Source organism: Diplotaxodon limnothrissa, linkage group LG6 (genome assembly GCF_057381915.1).
Source record: "Diplotaxodon limnothrissa isolate DT_005_m linkage group LG6, D_limnothrissa_male_GT1.1, whole genome shotgun sequence".
Lineage (NCBI taxonomy): Eukaryota > Metazoa > Chordata > Actinopteri > Cichliformes > Cichlidae > Diplotaxodon > Diplotaxodon limnothrissa.
In genome coordinates, this window is record NC_140601.1 from 19372464 (window position 1) to 19395455 (window position 22992).

At 40.5% G+C, this 22992-nt stretch overlaps 1 protein-coding gene across 1 annotated transcript in view; it reads right to left on the bottom strand.

The window, feature by feature from the left end:
• Window positions 1-22992, bottom strand: part of cntln (centlein, centrosomal protein) — a 92665-nt gene that overhangs the window by 65626 nt on the left and 4047 nt on the right. The window contains exons 3-9 of the mRNA XM_085355829.1: window positions 21375-21459; window positions 17658-17789; window positions 16547-16726; window positions 14762-14895; window positions 13605-13767; window positions 12917-13156; window positions 4558-4692 (exon numbers count right to left, since the gene is read on the bottom strand). Coding sequence (XP_085211955.1) covers window positions 4558-4692; window positions 12917-13156; window positions 13605-13767; window positions 14762-14895; window positions 16547-16726; window positions 17658-17789; window positions 21375-21459 — 1069 coding nt within the window. The remainder of the gene's footprint in view (window positions 1-4557; window positions 4693-12916; window positions 13157-13604; window positions 13768-14761; window positions 14896-16546; window positions 16727-17657; window positions 17790-21374; window positions 21460-22992) is intronic.

Consider the following 22992-nt stretch of genomic DNA (forward strand, 5'->3'; position numbering starts at 1 on the left):
GTGGTGCTAAAGTGGTGAGGTTAATGAGAGGATAGCAGATCAGTTAAGCCTAACCCCCCACCATCCAAAAAATATGTATTTTGATTGCTGTTGACAAGCTCTCTTGCCTATTAAAGTCATTAAGATTTCAGCCTTTTCTGATATTGCAACACCTGTTGTTACGGCTGAAACAAGAAAATATCTCATGCCCTAGTGTCCTAAGCAAAATCATACACTAATCAAGCACTGGGGGAACCAAACACATCTTGGTGCTTGACCGGTGGGGATTTATGCTTCAGTGGGAAACTGCAAACTCCCGCTGAAACCCACACCCTCCTGGTGTAACCTCCTTAGAATTGTAACTACAAGTCATCTTGACGCAGCGCGCAGCTACTGTGATTGGCCTGTTCCGTACCATTGATTCCTCCTGTGCATTCCTGACTACTTTATCGCAGCAGTTTTTGAATATATCAGCAAGAGATCAACAATCGTCTCAGTCTGAGGAATAATAAACATAGCATCAATATAAGGACTCAAAAATGTCAGCAAATTCCAGGAGGGACATGGTACATTCTGACGGCTGTTTTTAAAAAGTCCTGACATTTTATTTGTTTCAAACATAAATGCAGGCAACAACGTCAGTCATTTACGTAGGATATGTCAAAGATTCCCTGCAGAAGCCAAATCACACCTTACTCTGTCAGCACAACAAATAGCGCAACTTGTACATGTGCTCACAAAGCAGCTTGGCAAACTTTAAAATAACATTGCCTGAAAACTCTCCACTCTCAAAAGTGAGTGAAAAAAATATTTTTGCATGATAATTCATAACACATCAGTAATATCTTCCCCACTCGCTGTCTGAGGAGGGTGCACAGTATCCTGCGGGACCAACATCACCCTGCGCGCCACCTTTTCCATCTGCTGCCCTCAGGGAGAAGGTACAGGTCTATACAGGCCAGAACATCCAGACTGGCCAACAGCCTGTATCCACAGGCTGTGAGGCTCCTGAACTCTCTGCCCCCCTCTCACGGACAATAACCATATCCAACTTCTTAATAGCAATGAACTGGTCTGCATTGGTGCATCATATCTTTATTCTCTTCCCCCTCCTGCCCCCCCCCCCTCTTTCTTAAATAGATAACTATCATATCTGATATCATATCTCACAGTACAATAATATTGAATGGGTTGCATTGTTGTATTTTGTCATGTTTCTCAGGTCTTTGTCTGAATTTCTACGAACATTATTGCTAAGGATTGTCTTATTGCATTGGAGTCACACTGGGTTAAATATGTACACTTGGGTTTTAAGGGGTATTTATTATTTTCTTCTTTTTTTTGGGTTGTATGGAAGCCCCAAACGCAATTTCATTGTTCTTGACAATGACAATAAATAAATAAATACTAAATACTAAATACTAATACTAATGTTGTTACATGGCAACATGGAATACATGAAAACAATGGACTCTGCTTTCTTTGCATTGCTCCTCATGAATCCCTTGTGTATGGGTCTGCAACTCAAATCATTCACATGAGGGCGAACTTCACCTATTTAGAAGGACACTAACAGACAGCAGATATTGTTCAGTGAATAGCAACTGCTGCAAAATGCTAATTGACATGTTTAAAAGAAAGGGATTAGACATTAAGACTTTTTTTATTGTAACTTAAAAAACGCATTTGTCACTTAATTAGTTACTGTATAACACATTTCCTTTAGTTTTAACATCACAGAATGTGTATTTAAAACAGAACATCTGCTTGTGACATTAATATATACACGATGTACGTGTGCTGGGAAATGTGCTCTGAGGCTACAGTTGACTCCAGTGACCTGGCGGCCAGGTTTTGCTAACATGCCTGCATGGGTGCCAACCATGTGTTCTAACTCAGCCTTAATGACTCTATGCAACTAATTAGCAGATTGATCTGCATATTCCTGATGAGTGGCAGGCCAACTGGCTTAGTTTGTCTGTACAAGGGGGAAACACAGATTCCAAAAGGGGAATCCAAACCAACTCGAAGTCCTAAACCTAAAAGTAAAGATGAGCAATTATAAAGTGCATGACATACTGCAGACAAACTCTAAACTGGGTTTCAGGTAGAAATATAAATTGTGAATGATATTTACTACTTAACCTGATCACAGTAATTATTAATGAAGGTGAGAACCACGTGAGACAAACTGCGTGCTTGTCTAAAGTCCACGGTAAATTAATAAAATGGTGACACTGACTAATGACTGACATTTTGGTGCAGATGTTCTCTCTGGTCCAGTTGGACGCCTGACTGCTGCTGGACCCGAAGACGCATGAATGCCCTTTATTTGTGTGGGAAGCTCTGTGTTGCGGCATTGATGTTAATGTTCCACAAGACAGGCCTGAAGGATAAAAAGCAGAGAACACGAGACACAGAAGGCTGTCCTCGACATTTACCTCAGCTCGGCAGCTGTCTGGTGGTCATGGCCTGACCTGTGTATAACACCCTGTAATGGCTTTGTAAACATGAGAGTGCAACGCAGAAGGAGGGACAGAGGGCACATAGTAAGAAGGAAATGAGGGAAAAGGTCTGTAACTTAAAAACCGGATTTACTGAGGAATCAGCAGAGGAAAGAATCATTTCACTGAGTGCCCGCCTCCCTTCACCTCTCCTCCACTTTCTATCTGACAGAGACACTGAGTCACTGTCATCAATGGGTTTCTTTATGATTGCACTAGCCTGTTATGAGTGCATCTGGAGAGTAATTAAATGTGTTCACGTTCCCTGATGACTATACATACAAATGAGCACTGTTACTAAGCAAACTTTAAAAACAAATGCTCAAGTTTGAGCTCAAACTTGAAGTAAATCATGCTGAAAAATGGTCCACTCTGTATAATGTTAGCAATTCACAGTGTTGTTTCTAATAAAAACTCTAAACAGTCTGGAACTTGAAAATACAATTTTTCATGAGGTCTTTCAAATCTAATTTTCCACATCAAAGTAAACTTTCTTCACTCAAATCATGTGACACACACACACACACACACACACACACACACACACACACACACACACCAAGTCTCTCAAGTTCCTTGAGACATAGTTTTTTTGTTTGTTTGTTTTTTAATGGCTAACATCATTATAACACTTACTGCATGCACCCAACACAGTCGGACATGCACCACTCTGCACTGTTTATAGACGCAGCCAATAATCCCACTTCACTGTGGGCATTGAGTAAAATAGCAGAAATCTGATTCCAAGGGGGAAACAGTATGCTGAACAGAAGACTCGTCTCATCAGCTGCTGACCTTCCAGTTTGTTATTCCAATTTAAATGGAGTGGTATGAATCGTAATGAGGCATAAAAAGTTTATAGTTTTTTTGGACCATCATCGTGCTTCTAGAAATTATTCAAGATTTACAGTAAGGCTGGACATGTTTTATGAAGTTTACATGTTTTAAAGTAATAACCGGAGTTCTTATAGCTACTAGCTGAGAGACGTGAACGTGCCACTGTGCTATGTGAAAGAATGCCACTTTAAAGATGCCACTTTGTAGTCGCCACTCAGAAAATAAAACGCATCAATCTTAAATTTCATTCAGTGAAATAATAACTTTATTTCATTTAAAGGAGTTAGTTCAATTCAAAGCTCTCCATCTTTCATCTGACATCTGTTTCTGTAAATGTTGGCGCGGCAGCTCTAATATGATCATGTGCCTGCATTAAAATCTCATTTGTAAACGTATGTATAACACACAGTAAATGTGTGGTCAGAGGCAGTGACAGGCAGGATTGCATTTATAATAAATGAAAAGCCAAGCTGACGTTTACTGAAACTGATGACAAATGCCCCGATTTCCATTCAGTAGATCTCATTATGATTCACGTTATTAGTCAGTATAATAGAATATCAAAAAAAAAGTATTTACACACTGATTTTGGATATCAGCAGCAGGATCAACATTGGCGCATGTTTTTGATAATGAATTATAGGTGGATAGTACACCAATTATGTGTTTGTGAGTTGTGTGCCCTAAGGCAAGCATAAAGGAAGCTCATCAAATGTCAATACTATTTATTTATTTTGCACGGTATAATTACATTACACAAATAGACTGCCAGAACAGAAGCGCTTCGATTTAAGATACAATGAGGACAGCGGCTTAAATCAAACAACGTGTCTTCAGGCCAGCTTTAGAGTGAGTGAGGCCATCTAGAAACATGTCCTGCCAAACTTATGAGTTGGATACTGAGAAGATCAAAAGCTTCTTTCTTGTTCATAATGTACTGCTGAAGCGGTAAATTAGCCAGTGCCTGAGCCCAAGGCATGCGTGAAACCAGCAGCACACGCCGGCTTGGTCACAGTAGGAGGGGCATCTGTGTGTGTGTGTTGGGAAGTTCAGGACAAAGGTTGGCAGGGGCTGGGTCTGATAAATCATATGATTCTAGAAAGACAGTTTCCTTTATATCCCTTCTCTGTGGCTTTGATCTAATCTGAACAAAACAGTAATGGATAAGTGAGGGTATGTTAGCTGCTCATCCACGTGTTGGCTTTGACATAATTACCAGAAGCATGTTCTGACCTACCTGTTGTCTTCTAATGGAACTGGCAGATCTCTGATGGAAAGTACTACCCTCTGGCCTGGGACATGAACCTCGAGTAGAGGCCTGGTCAGGGCTAGACTTCTGGGCTACCGCATCAACCTGCTCTGACGCCAACGCCTGTGAGAAAAGAGATGGCGCATATGTTGGTGCTTGAAAGGCTGAAAAGAGACGACTAAGATAGGCTGATGGAAAACAGAGCCTTGGTTTGGTGACAGCTGTTATTTTGTCATGCTTATGTCCGGAAATTTAAAAATATTATCCATGTTATTCCTCAAAGTTGAGTATTTCAGCTGTAACAAACACACCCACTTAACCATATTTGCTTGTCAATGCAAATATCTAATCAGCCCATTACATGGTAGCAGCTCAATTCAATCAGGCATGTAGACGTACTCAAGACAACATGCTGAAGTTCTAACCGAACATCAGAATGAAGAAGAAAGGTGATATAAGTGACTTTGAATGTCACAAGGTGGCAGACATGCTAGTTTGAGTATTTCAGAATCTGATGATCTATGGGGATTTGGCTGCTCAACCATCTCTAGGTCTTAGAGAAAACCATCCAAAAATGAGAACATATCCACTACGCAGGAGTTATCTGGGCAAAAACACTAGAGAAGAACAGAAAGACTACTTCAAGTTTATAAGAAGGCAAATTAATTAACCACCTTATCGATTGGATTACAACCAAGGTATACAGAAGAGCAGCTCTGAATGTACAACATGACAAACCTTGAAGGAAATGGGATACCACACTGGGTCCAACTTGTGTCAGCTGAGAACAGAAAACTCAGATTACCACTCGCACGGGCTCCGCAAAACTGTCAATAGAAGATTGGAAAAACATTGTCTGGTCTGATGGGTCTTGATTTCTACTGTGACACTGGGATGGTAGGGCCAGAACTCCGCATAAGTAACATCAAAGCATCGATCCATCCTGCCTTGTATCAATGTTTCAGGCTAGTAGTGGGATGTGGTGGAACGGGAGATTCACATCAAAGATGTGCAGCAACTGTGTGATGCTCCCATGTCAATATGGACCAAAGTTTCAGACAAATATCAAAATATCAGCACCTTATACAATTAATGCCATAAAGAATTAAGGCAGTTCTGAAGGATAAAGAGGATCTAACACATACTAGCAAGGTGTACCTAATAAAATGGATATGTTCTCTTTAAATTAACAGCAAGCTATTAATGAACCAATATCAGGCTAATGTATTTTTTTATTGCTTAATTCAGTTTAAAGTTTGCTTAAGCTTAACCAAAGCAGAATACAGTCTGCCTTTAATTCTTTCCACTGTAAAAAATACTTTTTTAAAATAATGTTTTAAATCTTTAATCTTCTTTGTGTACTTGCAGCAGTCATGTACTGCATTGCGTTACAAATGTGATAACAGTTTGTCCACCATGTAGTTAAAAAGAATGGCAACTTTAGCTCACTGCAGTCAACACCCAGATATCTCATCTAGTCAAGAGATAATTAACCAGCAGCTCCACTATTTCGGAAAAAAGTGTATAATGAGACACTTTGGGACAAAATACTAACACAATCAAGACTAACCAGAGGGGGTTTCTGTATGTACAGGGCAACAACTGTCACCTTCAAACTGCCCATGTCACTCAAACTTTAATCTCTACGCTTAAGCTACTGTTGTGTTGTTATGCTGAGTGTGCGTTTTTGTGCAAAGATATTATAGCTTTAAGGACAGCATGACTTTTAATCCACTGCCAAAAGGCCACGTGCTGTATAGGCAGTTTTTATCAAGTCAGACAAGCCCTTTTATAGTTCAAAAACTCATCCACATACCTCTTGACTGTATCACCTGCACATATTCACGCCTTTTCTTAAATCGCTAATAAGAAAAAGTGTGAAACTAAAGAGAAAAGAAAAGCTTCACCTGCTGCTATCAACAACACTTTGACTCAACACATCAAATTGAAGCTCTTTGACAAACAAAGGCCTTCACCACCATGTTGTACTGGGAGGCCAAGTTGTGAAGAAAACCACACAGGATGTCATCACCTTTTTTCCAACAAGTCCTGATTGCATTATCAGAAACCTGGCATCTGGGCGTGACCTTGTTAACTGCCAGGGTAATCAACTTTAACCAAAGGGGAGGAGAGGGGATGATAAATTATTAGTGAGGAAGATTTTGTTCATGTTTTATTAAATTGGCCTGTCAAAGGGGGTTGGTCAAATTATCTGGGGCCTCGTTTATTGGAGGCCGGCCATATTGGCGCATCTGTTACAATTATTTATAATTTCCAGGCAGGCAGGAGGATGGAGTGCGTTTTTCGGCATCAGCCACATAAAGCAATTTAGAAATTAACTGATGCGGGAGCGTCTGACTTTTCTTCCTCGCGAATTCTCTCTCATCGCCCTCCTGATTTTCATCCAGCGGAAAACAGGAAAGCCGGGAAGCCGTTAAAAGAGCAACAATATATATATAAACGGAAAAAAAAGACAAACAGATTACACGTAGCTTAGAGTAAACCAAGAGACGGCACGGGAGCATGAGATTGACAGAGGAGAAGAGAGCATGCAGGTGTGGTGAAAAAAATAAATAAAAAGAGCAAGAGATTGGGAGGAGGCTGAGGGAGGGAGGGGAGGAGGAAAAAAAGAGAGAGAAAAGCCGGTCTTGGTAATTACTGAACACGATTAGGTTCTTGGGGGAACTTGTCTGGCACTGGCGGCCCTCACATGTGAGGATGCGGCAGGCAGGACCATATGGAGCGAGGCTTGTGATTGTGCTCCCTGAAGCTCGTGACCCGTCTGCTGCCGAGCCCTTGAGCTGAATGTGAAATGAGACTTGCCAGGCCTAATGTTCTACACATGCACCATTTATGCCACAAAACAAATCTGATCACTGTTAATTATGGAGTAGCTATAATCAGGAGGGGCTCCCCACCCACACGCACACACCCAAAGCCACTCACTGCATGGATACACAAACGCATGCTCACACAATCGCATTCGAATAGAATGAATGGAACGACAGCATATGTGAAAGTGATTGGATAGGCCTGAGAAGTGAGGACTTTAAGCAGTGCACTCTCAGGCCTGGTGCACTTTGTATTCAAGATGGTGAGTCTTCAAAGAGCATGTGTCTTTGTGCATAGATGGATGAGTGTGTGTTTTAACTGGCAGCGCAGTGGAGGGGGACTTAATAGAAGGACGGCACACAGTGAGTAGGAAGTAGGTGCGTGTATGTTTTCGGAGTGTGTACCCAGCCCTGAGTCCTCCCACACAGTCTGTTTGACCCGGGTGTATGTGCTAGAACGAGTGAGTGTATGTCTCTGCAGCGGCACATGGCTGTGCTTCATTAATGAGGCGAGCTGTGCTACACAGAGTTTCTCATCTAATGAGAGCAGTTGAGCTTGTAAAACACACCACTGGCATCTATGTCATTAGTATGTCTCTGGCCCTGGACGTGGGCCAGCTCCAAACACTCACCCACCCACTCACACGCACACACACACATGTTGACAACAATATTTACTACTAATACACACCCAAAACTCAAACTCATGTAGGTAATACTATTTAGTGATAATACAATCAGCACACATAACATTAGTCACTGACAAAAAAATGCATTTTAAGCATTAATGGAATTCAAATGAAAAAAGAAACGTGTGAATACAGCCACGTGTTTACAATAAAGATTAATATACTTTAAAGTAGGTCCTGCGAGTTTAGTTAAAGGAAGGGCATTCGTCTTAATGGCTCAGTCACACTAGAGCAAAAATAGGACAGAGACTCCTTGCGCCTAGGAAAAAATCGGTGGTTGCTCGGTGAAAGCAGTGAATTGTTTTTGCTGTCTTAGACTGATTGAAAGTTGTTGCGGTGACCAACTGGTTGCCCATAAGCTGAGGCTGTTCTAAGTAGTTAAAGTAAAGTAATAAAGTAGACATATATTCACAGATTTAATCCCAATTAATCACTATTTTGTCACAGATTGCATATAATTGCCCACTTGACTCCGTTTAGCAGGCTGATTCTGTCTCATTGTCTCTTGCACCAAAATCGCTTTGAAGACTCCAACTGACTGCAAGTGGTGATAGACCTAGTGTCTGCCTCGAAGCAACCATTTCGAAGGCAACAAGATTGCAAGTTCATTGCACATGGTTGCAATAACTTTGGTTGCAATAACTTTGGTTGCAATATGGTCTCCAGTCACCGTTTTCCTCATTGTGACTGTAGCATGAATGAAAACAAGGCCTGTGCCTTCAATCACATTTTCACAAAGTACAATGATGAACATTCAAAGCTAAATTCATATATGAACTTATTTCCTCTCTCCTTATTTTAATTGAACTTAATTTCATGCTTATTAGGGTTAGCAATATCGTAGCAATTTGGTACTACCGTGATACCTTCCCCACAATAGCAATGCTATCATTATACAGTAGTTTTGATACTCACTTACACATTTCTTTATTGCGTTAATTTTAAAATGCAATGTAAAGCTAGAAGATCAGGACGTCATGCCATCTACAGCCTGACATGGAGATGTTTGCACCACTTTATAAACCTGCTTTTTGATTTGCTTTACCCTGCTGTCAGCCATTTTTCACATCACCACAATTCAGTTACCTTTAGTTCAGTTTACCATCTTTCATTTGGGAAATGCAATATATTGTCAATATTTAATTGACTTAAATATTGACAATATATTGCAAAACACTTCTTATGTGGTGCAACATAGTTAACATTTGGCATTCCTTAATCCTTGTGTTATTTTACAGAGAACTACAAAATCTAAGAAATTAAAAATCCAAGGTCTGCAAAGTGCTTAAAAATACAGAAATAAAAATTACAATACTGAGACAAGCTGGACAACATACTAAACTCATCCTCATGCCTTTTTGAGTGTCTATTCAACTTCTAGCTGAAAGCTGATTTCATATTTCTTCGTGGCATTATGTTTTCACCCTTTTCAGCCGATGACTGCCATTAATGATGATGATGATCAAAAGAAATGCCTCACCAAAGCCAAAGGTGACCTGACAAAAACGGTGGGTGTATAAATTTATGCACGTGTGAGCGTCTCACTAGCACTTTAATTACACATCTAAAAGCGTTTAAATTAGCCAACATTAATAAAAACCCAGGAGCAGATGTTAAAAAATGATCTCAGCAAGATAAGGGAGATGCAACGTGTGGGGTTCATTCAGTATATTAAAAAAAAACAGGGGGGGGAAGGCTCGGTCATGTCTCTAAATGTTATTTCTGTGCTTCAGGCTTAGTATGAGACCTTACTGCATTTCATGTATCATTATATTAAAGCGGCATTCAAATGTCTATAGACATAGTTTAAAGAAAAAACACAGGTGTTATGTTAACATTATTGTTGTCCTATTGAGATAATGAGACAAACCAAAGCAAACAAAAAGAAAAAAAAACACAAACCTTGTATAAATGTTTTTTTTTTTTTGTTTTTTTTTTAAATAGGCCATTAAAAAAAGTTTCAGTAAACATTTCAAAAGACACAGGTGCTTCTTCCCATTATATTTAGACCAAACTTTTCTGGATTGAATGTGAATGCCTAATTTTCTCTTTCCAATGTTGATGAGAGAGTAACCACTGCTTTGAATGACTGCCCACATAATTAACAACTTACCACTCATTTACTGCGGTGATGATTCCAGAAAGCCTGAGGTCTGCTGTGGATTCTAATGTTGGTCTTTAATCACAGCTCGGCTCTGATAGTAGCCAAACTCTAACTAAACTACAGTAAATACAAACGATGCAGTTAAACGCTTCTGAATAATGAAATGTTCAGACTAGCTAGTTTTCTGTCCGCTAATGAGGGAGCCTGCTTTGCATCTAGATTGCGATGGTGACCACCCAACCTGGCAACCCAAGCCTCCCTAACCTGGCAATTTCACAGCAGCTCGTTGTGCATGGAGGTCATCCAGGTGCCTGATGATCAGCCAGGCCCTAAAGCTAGAAGATCAGGGCATCGGGCCATCTACAGCCTGACATGGAGATGTTTGCACCACTTTATAAACTCAAACACAGGCAAATACCCACACACTGGACAACTACCTAAGCACAGGAGCAATTAGCTGACTTTTGATGTACTAAAAAATGGTGACAATCTATCTACATACAAATATAGATCTTAGAGAGACAGACTGATAGATGTAGTATTTATATTTTAATTTGTGGATAAATAACAAAAATAGATTTAACAGATAATAGATTTACATTATTCAAGTAGAAACCAGCCTGATTAAAATGAGTTGAGCTGTGTGGTCACGCCACACACTGCCCACATTTGAGCCTTTGTAAAGTCTTGTTCAGCTTCCTGTAAAGAGTTAACTTTGCATAAGACAAGCGAGAACGCACAATCCTGGTGTGCGGCATGGAAATGTAACACACAATAGGTGTTATTCCTCTCACCCCAACCCCTCCTTTATCCCCGCCCCCACCAAAAACCACTGCAGGTGGGGTGTTCAAAGCCGTCGCTCCGGTCCATATTCAAATGAGCACTGTGTCTCCCCCCCTGTGCTCCTGTTGCGATCAGTACTTTGATCACCTCCAATAGTAACTTCCACCAAAACATTTAAAATTAAAATCAAATCTGCCTTAACAACCCGAGCATTTGAATTTAACAGGTGTTCGGGAGGAAGTTGTTACAGAATTCGCGATTATGTGCTCGGATACACACACACACACCTTCAGTCAAACACACAACTATGAAGACAGACGTACCCACACGTACGCATAACCTGTCAGTGAAATTAGAGAGTGGGAAATAGAAAACCCTCCTGACTGAGCGCTATACCTTGGGATACCTGATCTGTTCACTTTGATGTCGGCGGGTAAGAAAGTTACAAAAAACAAATCAGCCAGACAGCAGCTACATGTGTTCGGTAAACAAAAGTTATCATTTATTCTTAGCTTTGGTTATATATATGATTTTTTTCTAATTATGTCCCAGCCCTGAGAATTGTGTGAGCTGACTTTTCACTGTAAGAGACAAGAAAACATGCACACATATATCAGTAAGTCACAATAAAACTACCTGCCTTAAAATGGTGCATGACACACAAAAAATTAAAAGCCCCCAAAAACATCTGCATAAATACCCAGAATTTCCCAGCAGCACACTGCATTGTAACGAGATGATCGATGTTATTCACTTCACCGGTCAGTGGTTTTAATGTTGTGGCCAGTCAGTGTATGTGCCCACACTACACACACAGAGCACTAACTGCATCTACTCTAAATGTAGTATTAATTACTGTGGGAACACTACAGTACTGTATTTAATTACTGACTAAATGATCCATTTATATTTTACCGCTGGTTAAATTAAGAGGGTTAAGTGAGACAGGTTCATTGTAACTCACTTAACATTTGAACTGATATCTTCTAACTTGCACAGTCTGGGAGCAGCACTTTCAGAAAATCAGCCAATCAAATTAACAAATTAAACGCTGCGGAGGCAGAAAAACATTTCTTCGCTGCTGCAAAAATATTGTCTTGTGCTGCATCAAATGGAGTTATCTGAAGGAGGAAACTGGAATGGTAAGTCGTAGAGCAGAAGAGACCGAGAGGCTCCTTAAAATGTCAAGTGGTGTGCCAGAGAACTGCTGATGGAATAAAGTGTCTCAAGATTTTAATTTTTTCCCCAACCAAGTGTCTGACACTGTGTGGTCTACCACCTATCGTCATATCGTTAGCAGTTACTAAAGGCCTCTATTGCCTTGGGGGCGATTGGTTCAAAAGGCACAACGCTAAAGCCAAAGTCCCGCTGACTGACAGATGTAGAATTGTAACTCTAACATCATCTTCAAAAACATTATGGAGTTCCAATTAAATCACCTCTCTCCACCTCTTACGTGGCTTTGCTGTCTGACCCGCGTGTGTTAAAAGGACTTCCAGTTACTTGGGTAGGAGGGGAGAAAGGCGATATCTAAAGTATGTTATTCAGAGAGTGCGCGTATGCCTAGGACTGGCGGTGAGAGAAGATCAGATAGCGGACATAAAAGACACTGGTGCTCAGAGAGATGGATAGATCAAGGGTGAACTAGAGCAATATCAAACGAATGATTCTGAGTTAAAGACCACCACCACAGGCCATGCTGGGGCCAGTCAGTTATTACTGTGCCTGCAGGTCCACCTACACATTGACATCTCTGTACCTTGGGACAATTAGATATTAAGTCCAGGCAAGCAATTGACAGAATTATCAAACTATAATGTGTTTGTTGTGAAACAAATGCATATCATAGATTGGCATACTTGCTATACTAAGATGTTTTTATGCATTTGATCATTAAGGCCTTTTTGGAAGACATAGTGAAGAATGAGAATAGTCCTTACCTTAAAGTTGGTTTGTTTTTGAGGAGAGGGATAAATGGCTGTTAGCTGAGGCTGTTGTTGCAGCTGCAGCTCCTGTTGAAGTTGTATTTGTTCCTGCTGCTGCTGTTGTAGGCCAGCTTGGAGTTCTAAGATCTGTTGGTCTTTCTGCGCCAGCTGGCTGCTCAGCTCCTGGTGACTCTGGCGGAGCTTGGCCTCACTAGACACGAGAGCCTGGTAGCACTGACTCAACTCTTTGTATAGCTGTCAACAAATATATATAAGCCAGAGAGGTTTAAAATCCAAGCAAGAGGGAATGGAAGGGTCAGATCGATGGGAGAAAAATGACAAAAACCACTCATTAGGTGACATTAAGACTGTTATATTCAGTAATAGAAAAATTAGGATAAGCTAAATAATCTAAATAGGGAAAAGAAGTTGTTAACAACACGTGTCCCAAATGATTTATGTTTGCAAAATGTCTTTCTCTATGATTCCTCCACGTGCATGGCAAAGTAGTATGCTGCAAACCCAGTCACAGTAACAGGAGACTTCGAGAAAAAATGATTTTCTGGCAGACACAAAAATAATTGTAGGTTACAGCTAGCTTGGAAATAAATCACCACAGTTGGTGAGGCCTGAGTGAAGCGCGATGAAGAGGTTATAACACTGTTGAGTTTGAGGTTGGGTGTGTGTGTGTACTTGTGAGTACCTGCTGATAGGAGGTAGCGTCAGCAGAGTGAGCCTCTTCTTGGTTCCGCAGAACTCGCTGTGTGTCGAGGTTGAGTCCTTCCAGTTGCTTAATCAGGTGGCTCTGCTCCGCTGCATGCTCTGTGCTCCGTCTGTACAGCGTCTGCACTTCCGCAAAATCACGACTACACACAGGCACTCGCATTACACGTTATGCAAAGTCATACAGTACACAACAATAATGTGCTGCTTACATTAAATATTGTGGATTTAGTTATATTTTTTTATATAACTATAACTACGTATTCAAGGTGAGAAACATAAAGGTCGTGTACTGATATTAAAATAACTATTTAAACAAGTATGCCAGAGAACCTGAATTAACTCAGTTTTAATCCTTTTGGGTTTTAAGATAATAGCACATGTGTTACAGCTGTAAAAGTCTAACTTTTGATAAATATGCAACTCAAATTCATAAGCCTTTATCATCATCAATGCCTAAATGCACAACAAAACTATAGAGCAATAACAATCATAAAGTTGTATGCACATTACATTATTGTAATGTATTTATGACAGCAGATTTCCTTCTTTCGTCAACAGCAGCTACATTTCTCAACATACCAAAATTCATCAGCACCAAAAGGTCATTTCCATCTTGTTTAGTATCCACCAGTGGAATTACCACAAAGCGCTTCTCAAACTTGTAAGGAAATCTTTAATCACCCTGCTAAATCCACAAGAATAGTCTATAGCCCTGGTGTGACTGACATGTCAGACTGCCTCTGGCATTAAAACAGAAAAGTAGTTAAAAAAGGTTGAGATTACCACTAAGGCTCCTACAGTTCTCACAGTTTTTATCATATCGACTAAAGCTTAGCCAAAGCCTGCCCTGTTCCCTCTTCTCTCTCTTTTAAAGCATATCCACTATGCAGGGCTTATCAAGTGGCTTTAGGTGGGCCAGAGTGGAAGAAATCTGTGTCACCCCCAAGCCTCACAGCGAAGGAAGCAATATACCCACTCCTCCATGCAGTAACCCATGTAAATCGAGGTATACACATATAGTACGTCTATAGCGGACAGAATTATACTTTAACTAATGAAATTAGCCATAAATATCACCTATTAGGGTTTGGATGTTGCAAGAACAGAGACACTATCTCAGCTGGTACAACTTACCAAAGGTGATCAAGTTGTTCATGTTTAGTTGCCAACTCTGTGTCTTTGGAGGAAAGCAGAGCTTCTAGGCTGCTACTGTGGCTCTGCAAGGCAGTCAGCTCCTGACAGGTGTTGTGCAGTTTCTCCTCTAGATCCTGGTGTAGAAGAGTAATAACAATGATTTTGTCAAATTTAGAGGCTATCCTTAAATGAAATGCTTTAAGTATTAGAATTATTACGTCAACTTTGTCAGTGTTTATTTTCTATGGCAAAATCCTCAAACCAACGCAGACCAGCATCGTTTCATTTACTGACTCTGCAATGAAATTTAAAATAATTCACTTGTCACATTACTTTGACTGTCTGTCTACAAATAAACAAATAAATGATTCTGAAATTTAAAAAGTGACAGAAAAGCAAGGAAACTAGGTCTCACTTCTTAGCCCTGAATTACGATGCCTTCTTTAACACTTGTAATAAGTCGGCCACAATTTGTTACTTCACAGCAACTAGCCGTACTAGTTGCTGTGAAGTAATCGAATAGCAAAATTTAGATTTAGTTCTAACATGACAGTCGATCTGAAAATGTTTTTATTGTGCTTTTGTGCTGTTTCTTTGTATATAGGAGGTGCAGACAAGGCGTTAGTTAGCTTTGCTTTAATTTAAAAAAACCATTTAATTGCAGCAGATTAAACAACATCAAACATGTACAGGTCACCAAACCCTGAATTCATCCGACGCTAATTAATATCAAGCAAATTATGTGACGAATGCTATAAGAAATTATTATAAATTATTATATAATTATATCGGTCACATTTTTTTCACGTATAACACATCTTTGCGGCTCTGTATTTGCAGAATATTCCTCCACTGCTGTTCAAGTTAAGAAAATACTAAAACTATGCAGGTGTATCTTAACAGTACACACAGGTCTACATTAAATGATAAATTCCCGAATAAATCTTTGCCATGTCAAACAAATTGGCATGATGTATCCCCTGCGCATCTGATATTTTCCATCACCAAGTTTCAAATCAATGTATGACACAAAAAATAATAAAAAATCATAAAACAAGTGGAGTGTCTTAGGCTGTGATGGATGTGCATACACTAGTCACTGGGCTCATCCCATCCAAGAGTAATTACTCTGCAGCTCTAACTTATTCAAGACTCTCTGTCTGATTCCATTTGACTAGGGGAGCAATATGTTTCAATATGATTAGTCGATAAGGAAGGGGAGGAATGTGAGGTTCTTCTGTAGCTTTTACTTCCTGAGAATCTAGGAAATAAAATTTGAAATGTAAAAAAAATAAATAAATAAATAAAATTTTCAAGAACTGCAATTTGATTGGTTGAATGTTTAAACAATAGCACAGTTGATGTCTTCTCGAATTTTCATGTTCACAGAGAGAAGAAGCACCGATCCATAATGATGATCAGAGCAACAGATTCTGAAATTTACTTGCTTGCATTTGGATAATGAAACACACCTGACCACAAACTCTTGAACCAACAGGCCAATGACTTAATGGAAGCTACTTTCGGTTTGGTCTGCTTAATTCTTGTTTTTCTTTTTCTTTCTTTCTTTTTTAAACCACAACTCAGGAAGATCTGTCTGCCCTACGTTAAATCATAACTTTGTCCTTCCTTTGAGTGCAGTCCCTGTTTATTTAATTCTGTGCTTTGCTACAGAGATCTTTTTATATTCACAAGCTGAAGAGGATAGGGTGTGAGGGATCAGAAAGTTCAAGGTGTGTGTGTGAGTGCCTTTGTATTTGTGTGGACCTGTCCCCACATTCATACCTTTATTCTGGTCTGGGCAGTATCCCTCTGGTCTCGTTGGCTGTTGGCCTGCCTCTGATTCTCCTCCAGGTCAGCTTGCAGGGCGGCGCAGCGGGAAGCTAATCCTTCTTTCTCCTCCTCTAGAGCCTGCACCACCTGCCGCTCCTCCTCCTCTTTCCTCCTACATTTTGTCTTCATTTCCTGAATAAGGAAGGCGTGTGTGTGTGTGTGTGTGTGTGTGTGTGAGGAGTAGAATGGGGAGGGGGTCAATAGGGCCAAATAAACAATGGCGACGAAAGAAGAGAAAAAGAAAAAGTAGCATTTCAAACTGAGAAAATGAAAAAAGAAAACTGCAAAGATCCAAAAAGAGAAGCAGCCCACGGGGTTGAGGCTGAAATGAATATGTAAACAGTGGACGGCTTTTTCTGCGGGAGCCCACTGCATGGGTCGCTGATTGGCCAAGGTCACCTGTGCTGTATGACTGGACCCACGCGGCCAGCGTTTGGTTGGTGTTGGCCGAGCCGTGCTGCAAGAACTGGGCTCACGTAGGTACAGGGGCCAGTCTGCCAGCCTTAATGACAGGCTCCTAATGAGAATGGTGCTAGCTACAAAACCCATTAGACTCAACCTAGGTCTCCTTTGATGCTGTCCCCCACGATTTCTCACCACGAGACCCCACCAAGACTGTGTAAGGACCATCCCTTTATCAATTAATCATAGCCATGTCCCATCTAAGCATAATTAGGCAGAAGCCACACCATCGCATGCACATTATTCACTTTCCCCCCACTGAAGGAGGCATTAAGTATTTATCTGCAAGTTAACAACCTGCTTTTCTCTGGCTCGCGCTTTCTTTCTCACATGCAGACTTTCCAGCTGTTAAGTATTCTCTGTTGTCCGTAGCGGGAAAGTAAGCTGAAAGCAAGAAAGGGTGAGACAGAGCGAGGGTGGAGACAGGAGAAGAAGACACAAAGACACTGAGATTGCGTTCAAGAGGGCTGAACAATCCTCTTTCTCTTCTAAATGATTCATACCCCCGAGGCTAAGGCCACGGGGGACTTGTCGTGCCACGCAGAAGAGAGACTTTTGAAAGCAGAAGCCCCGACTGCCACAGAAAATTTGTTCCACCAACCTCAAGTTCCTGACTCTTATTGACCAGTTGTTCACGCAGAGCTGTCAGCTCCTTCTTCATTAAATCACTCTCCTCTTCCGCCGTCCTCCTTTGTAACAAGCCGTTAATCTCCTGCTGCTGCCCGGTTACTCTCTGTGGCAATCAGGGTGACACAGAAAGAACAAAAAAAACCCAAAAAACTACAGGTTACATTAGGCATAGCATTTTTTTAACCTTCATTTTTTTAAAAATGTTGTAACAAAACAACAAGACTATCACTTTTATATTTGCTTTCATAATCAATTGGCCTTGATTAATGAGCTATTCATGAGATCTACAAAGCATGAGTGAATGCTTGTTGGAATTTCCTGGAGCTTAAGGTCATGCCATTCAACGTCATATTTTTGCAGCAGTCCAAAACCCCAAAGTATTAAGTGTACAGACAAAAGAAAGGCTGAAAAACATTATCAGCATTAATTTTCTAACCTGACAATCAATGAATAGACTAAATGCTTCAGCTCTTAAAACAAGCGATAGTGTAAAGTAATGACCACCCACTTTTTATATGTTTACTTCATGTTTTTTGGCAGCCTTTATGGCCTTAGTGGGAGGAGGCTGGCTTCTTAACACTGTATCAGCTGGGGTTTGGCATTGGCTGGTAATCCACAGTCTTCTGTGGGTACACCCCCCTCTCTCAAATAACACCGTGCTCTGGGATGCAATTAATTGCCATGTTGAGGGAAATCGCTCAGATATATCCAGATAGTGGATTTAGCGTTCCTTGCAACTCCTAGCTTGCCGTGCTAAGAACAGTGGGGCTTTAATAGATTTATACTGGAGAGCGGAAAATAAATTCAAACGCTGATAATGAGATAGGGAAGAACAATTTGAACCCCAGTAGCACTCAAGTGATAGAATAGTAGGGTGGAGGGGAAGCGGGTTGCGCCAAGTTAAGAGGTCTAGGACAGAAAGATTAGCGTCTGAAAATTCCCAGTACAGTTCAAAAATGAACGCTAATTATGTTACAAAAGCAGAGAGAGAGAAAGAGGTGAAAGAAAAAAAAAGAAAACCAGCAAGAACAAAAAAAAACATAATCAAAGTGGGAGAACTGATACATTAAGAAAAAAAATCTGAGATGCTATGTGGACTCAGCAGACCATCACATCCTTGAAAAAAGAAGGAAAACCTATTAATCACTCTGAGGGTATGGCTTAAGATTGCAGATGAGACGATGACTGTCAGAGGGCTGGATGACACAGCACAGAGTGCGGCGCTATCAAGGAACTTTTCAGAAGAAGTACAGCAAAACAGGCTTTAGAAACAAAGGGATTCCTCCTATAAAACTCATATAAACTGAGACATGGGCGTTACACTGAATGAGAGTAATAAATGAATGAGTTCATTAAATAGCTCTTAAAAAGCAGTTGAAAGACACAGAGCACAGTTAAGTCCCACCCCCACAGGATGGATTTGCAGCTATCTACCACCTCATCAATTCAGTCTATTAAAAAATAACCGAAAAGTATCCATCAGATTTGATAGATATCTAGATATCCATCAAATGTCTGTATATTAGGGTAAAGCATTTCAACAGTGTGAAACTTGTGTCACACTGTCACGTGGATAATTCAGAAGGCCGTAAGTAGTATTTGTTTTTGCTTGTAAGTGCCAAGCTTGCAAACACAGCAATGGAGTCGTCACCTATGATGACTTATACCTTAAAGGTACAAATGTTACACAAAAAAGTCCACCATAATCATATACCTTTTTGGTCCAGTGAGCAACTATTATGATTGCTGAGGAGGGTAATGTCAAAAAGCACTGGCAAGCTGATGACTCCATTACAGCCAGTCTCATTAAGAATGAGCACCATTCTGGGTGAGGGACACTAATGAATGAGACTGACAGATGCTTCGGTGAAGAGATGATGATTTGGAGTAAATTACATTAGTGATGTCATTATCATTAGCCATCATACCACCAAGAACTATAACTCAGGGGTTAGAGCAAAAAAAGTAGGTATGAGAGAAAGATAAAGATCTAAAGGGAAATATTAAAGCAGCATAATAATTTTGTATTCATTTGTATTTTTATGGCATTTATGAATGAAAGTTTCAGCAGACAGTTAAACAAGCAAGACAAAAATGCTTGTTTGTAATAAAATGACCGTGAAAATGAAATAAAAAGCCCAAGGATTGTTTTGTCTTTCTGTGAAAGACTCACTAAGAGCCACTAGAAATGGCTGCAACTTAAATGTCAACTATGAAGGCATATGACCACAAGCTCAGCCTGAAGATAAATGCTGCATTCCTTTTACAGCAGAAGTCGGATGTCAGAGCTGGGAGCAACGTCACTTCCAAGTTGAGCGCATTCCAGTAGCAGTTGGAAAAACAAGGGAAAACAAGCTTTATTTTGTTCCCTACCAAGGTAAAGCCATTCATCAATCGCTGGCAGAACAACAAAGATGCCAGCAGCATGCTCAAGGACAGAGCCTGGTCACTGTTTCGTGTATGGCTTATTTAGTCAGTCACAAATACATAACTGTGGTAGTACTACAGGTTTTACAGTTTCATTGTTGTGAAGTCAGGGTTGGTGGTGCTTCTACATTCGAAAGGAAAATTGGTTTGCAACCACCGGGTAAGCTAACTTTTAGCTCAGTACACGATGCAGGAACTTGGGAGCAGTTTGTTAATCGTGGAAACTGAAGCTGTACATGTACGTGTGTGTACAATATGTACACAGGGTATGGGCTTATTGCAATGCTTATTGGGGGGAAAAAGTAGAAAAAAACCCAAACCTAAATTTTTAGGTTTATATGTACTGGATGTGTTCCTCAAGTCTTGTGCTAGGATTGAGGGGGCACTCACATTAACTGATCCTTTCTGTGGCCAAGCGAGTTTGACCCCTAAGGTGAAGTTTGCTTGACTAGTGTAAGTGGTGTGTAATGTGCCGGTACCCTGGCCCACTTAGAGGAGAACCCAGGCATAGTTCATTTGGACTTGAGCACAGTATGCATGTAGCATGATTGCTATGTACGCACACTCCGGAGTAGCAGCTGTCTCCATTAGAAATCATTCTGCCAACTCATTAATAAACACGTGAGAGCGCAGTGTGTCACCACAACCCCATTGTAGCCACAATATTCATAAAAAGCTCATTCACAAGCACTCATGAGCCCATTGTGTACTACCAGAGCGCTTTTTCAAGAAAGAGAGACGAGTTGACACTCCGAGACAAACTGATGTGAACTTGGGTCGGATCATTAAGGGCAGTGTCAGCACAGGCCAGTGGGAAGTGGGCAGGGAAGGTGATTGTGCTCAGGCAGGGTACAAAGTAACCGTGCTTAGTGTGAGGACATCCTTACTCATTAAAGTGGCGCCTTTTGAATATTTTTTTCCTAATTATAATAATCATATGACGCAAGGAAACATAATGATGTGTGAGAAAAATGGAGAAAGAGACTACTTTGATATGTAAATCACAGCAGCCACACACTTCTGTGAGTGTGCAGAAGTGTGATGATTTTTGTTTTTGCATAAAACTCTGTAAATTTGTTTTGTGCATCAGCACTTTTTGAACATTTTCAACATATTTAAACTGCGTCGTGACAATTTGAATTCCTGTGATCAGATCTGACAGCAGGCCAGCAGCGAAAAAAGAAACTGACTTGCTGATGTTCATAAAGAAAAGTTGTTTGCATTAGAAAGTTAAAGCCGGTTAAGGAAAACATTATGATACCTGTTCCAACTCTTGAATCTTGTAGTCTTTCGACTGAAGGATCTCCAACACTTTCCTGTCCTTAATCTCAGCTTTGTGCTTCTCACTAGAAGGAAGAGTAAATACACAGAATATACATGTGTAAATAGTCAGCAACGATTAAGGACTTGAGAGCGTACAGAAGAATAGCTTTAACTATTTAGCTTACACTCAAGATTCTGTCCAATCTTACTGGCTTGAAACACATCGATTTCTAACTTTTCTCTATAAACAGATGCTACATATAAAAATAAGCATGAAGAACTCATTGATTTCATTACAAATGAGATTTTCAGTATAGGAAGTTCTCTGGTTTATGAGTTTATGAGTGAGCATTGGCTGCATGCAGGTGAAAACCATGAGCTATCATCTGATAGTGATTTCACTTTTTTCAAAAATTCATCTACATTCATAGTTCGACTGTGAACACACGGAAAAGGAAATTCTTGGCCCAGATATCAACAATCCCTTTTCCAAATATCTGCTGGCTACTCTGGAAAGGTCAAAACACTGAATTTTGCCCCAGAGGGCAAGTTCTTGGACAAAAGTTTATCGGTTTCAACTCCAAATGTTTAATTATTGATCACCTGCTGCACTCATCAAAAAAAGATTCTTTTGCCTTAACATGTCGCCAGTGTTCTCATCATTATTTTAATATTTAATAATGCTAAACTGTAAGAAAATGAAAAGAAAAACTTTTTTTACTCACTGGCTACTTAAGCAGAATTACAGAGCAACAATACAGCAAAGTTTAAACCTCTCAAGCCCACTACTACCTCTTTTATCATAATGAACTTTTGCGGAGACACAAACAAGTCTGCAATTGGGGACCTGCTTGTTTCAACTACTCCGAACCACCGGGGAGCATCTGTTCCCTCCGCTCATCAGCTGCTTCTTCTACACCTCAGGTCTTTGAGGCCTTCTCTATCGTCTCTTTGCCTCTTCTGATCAGCCCTCTCCCCTGGTACACACTGAAATAAGTATCTGGTGTCCCTGGAGGGGGCAGGAACGCAGGCAGGCCTAGCTGCATCTCCTCATATATTGGACTATGTTCACCATGTCCTGAGCATCCAACCAATCACTCTACAAGATCCACACAGGAAGGGGAGGGAGGGATGAATGGCGGCTCCCAGTGGACGACAGCGCTTGACTGGAGTCGACACAATTACCATGTCAATATCCTCTTGCGCATCAGGTGATACAATACACATACACTCTCTGGGTGCATGTTGCCCCACCTGTCTCAGCGGACTAACCCACTTTGATGGGTTTCCTAAGGGGCTATAAAGAACTCAAGTGGGTGTGGAGTAGAAATGAGAGGCACAGGTACTGAGGAGCACTCTGCTGCTGCACTGTGTTTTTACCTCTATTAAGGGTCTACTAACAACTGACAGACCTCAAAAAGTATGCGATGTGCACCAGTGAGGAAGAAAATATGATTTAATGTATCCCCTAAAGAAAAAAGTCAGTAAAACCTAAGTACTAAATAAAGCTTTACACAAAATTTAATGGCAGCTGGAACGCGTGAATAAACAGCTTTCAAACTTCAGCGATAAATCAGAGTCTCGTTATGTTTTTTGGGTTTTTTGTTTTTTTTTTT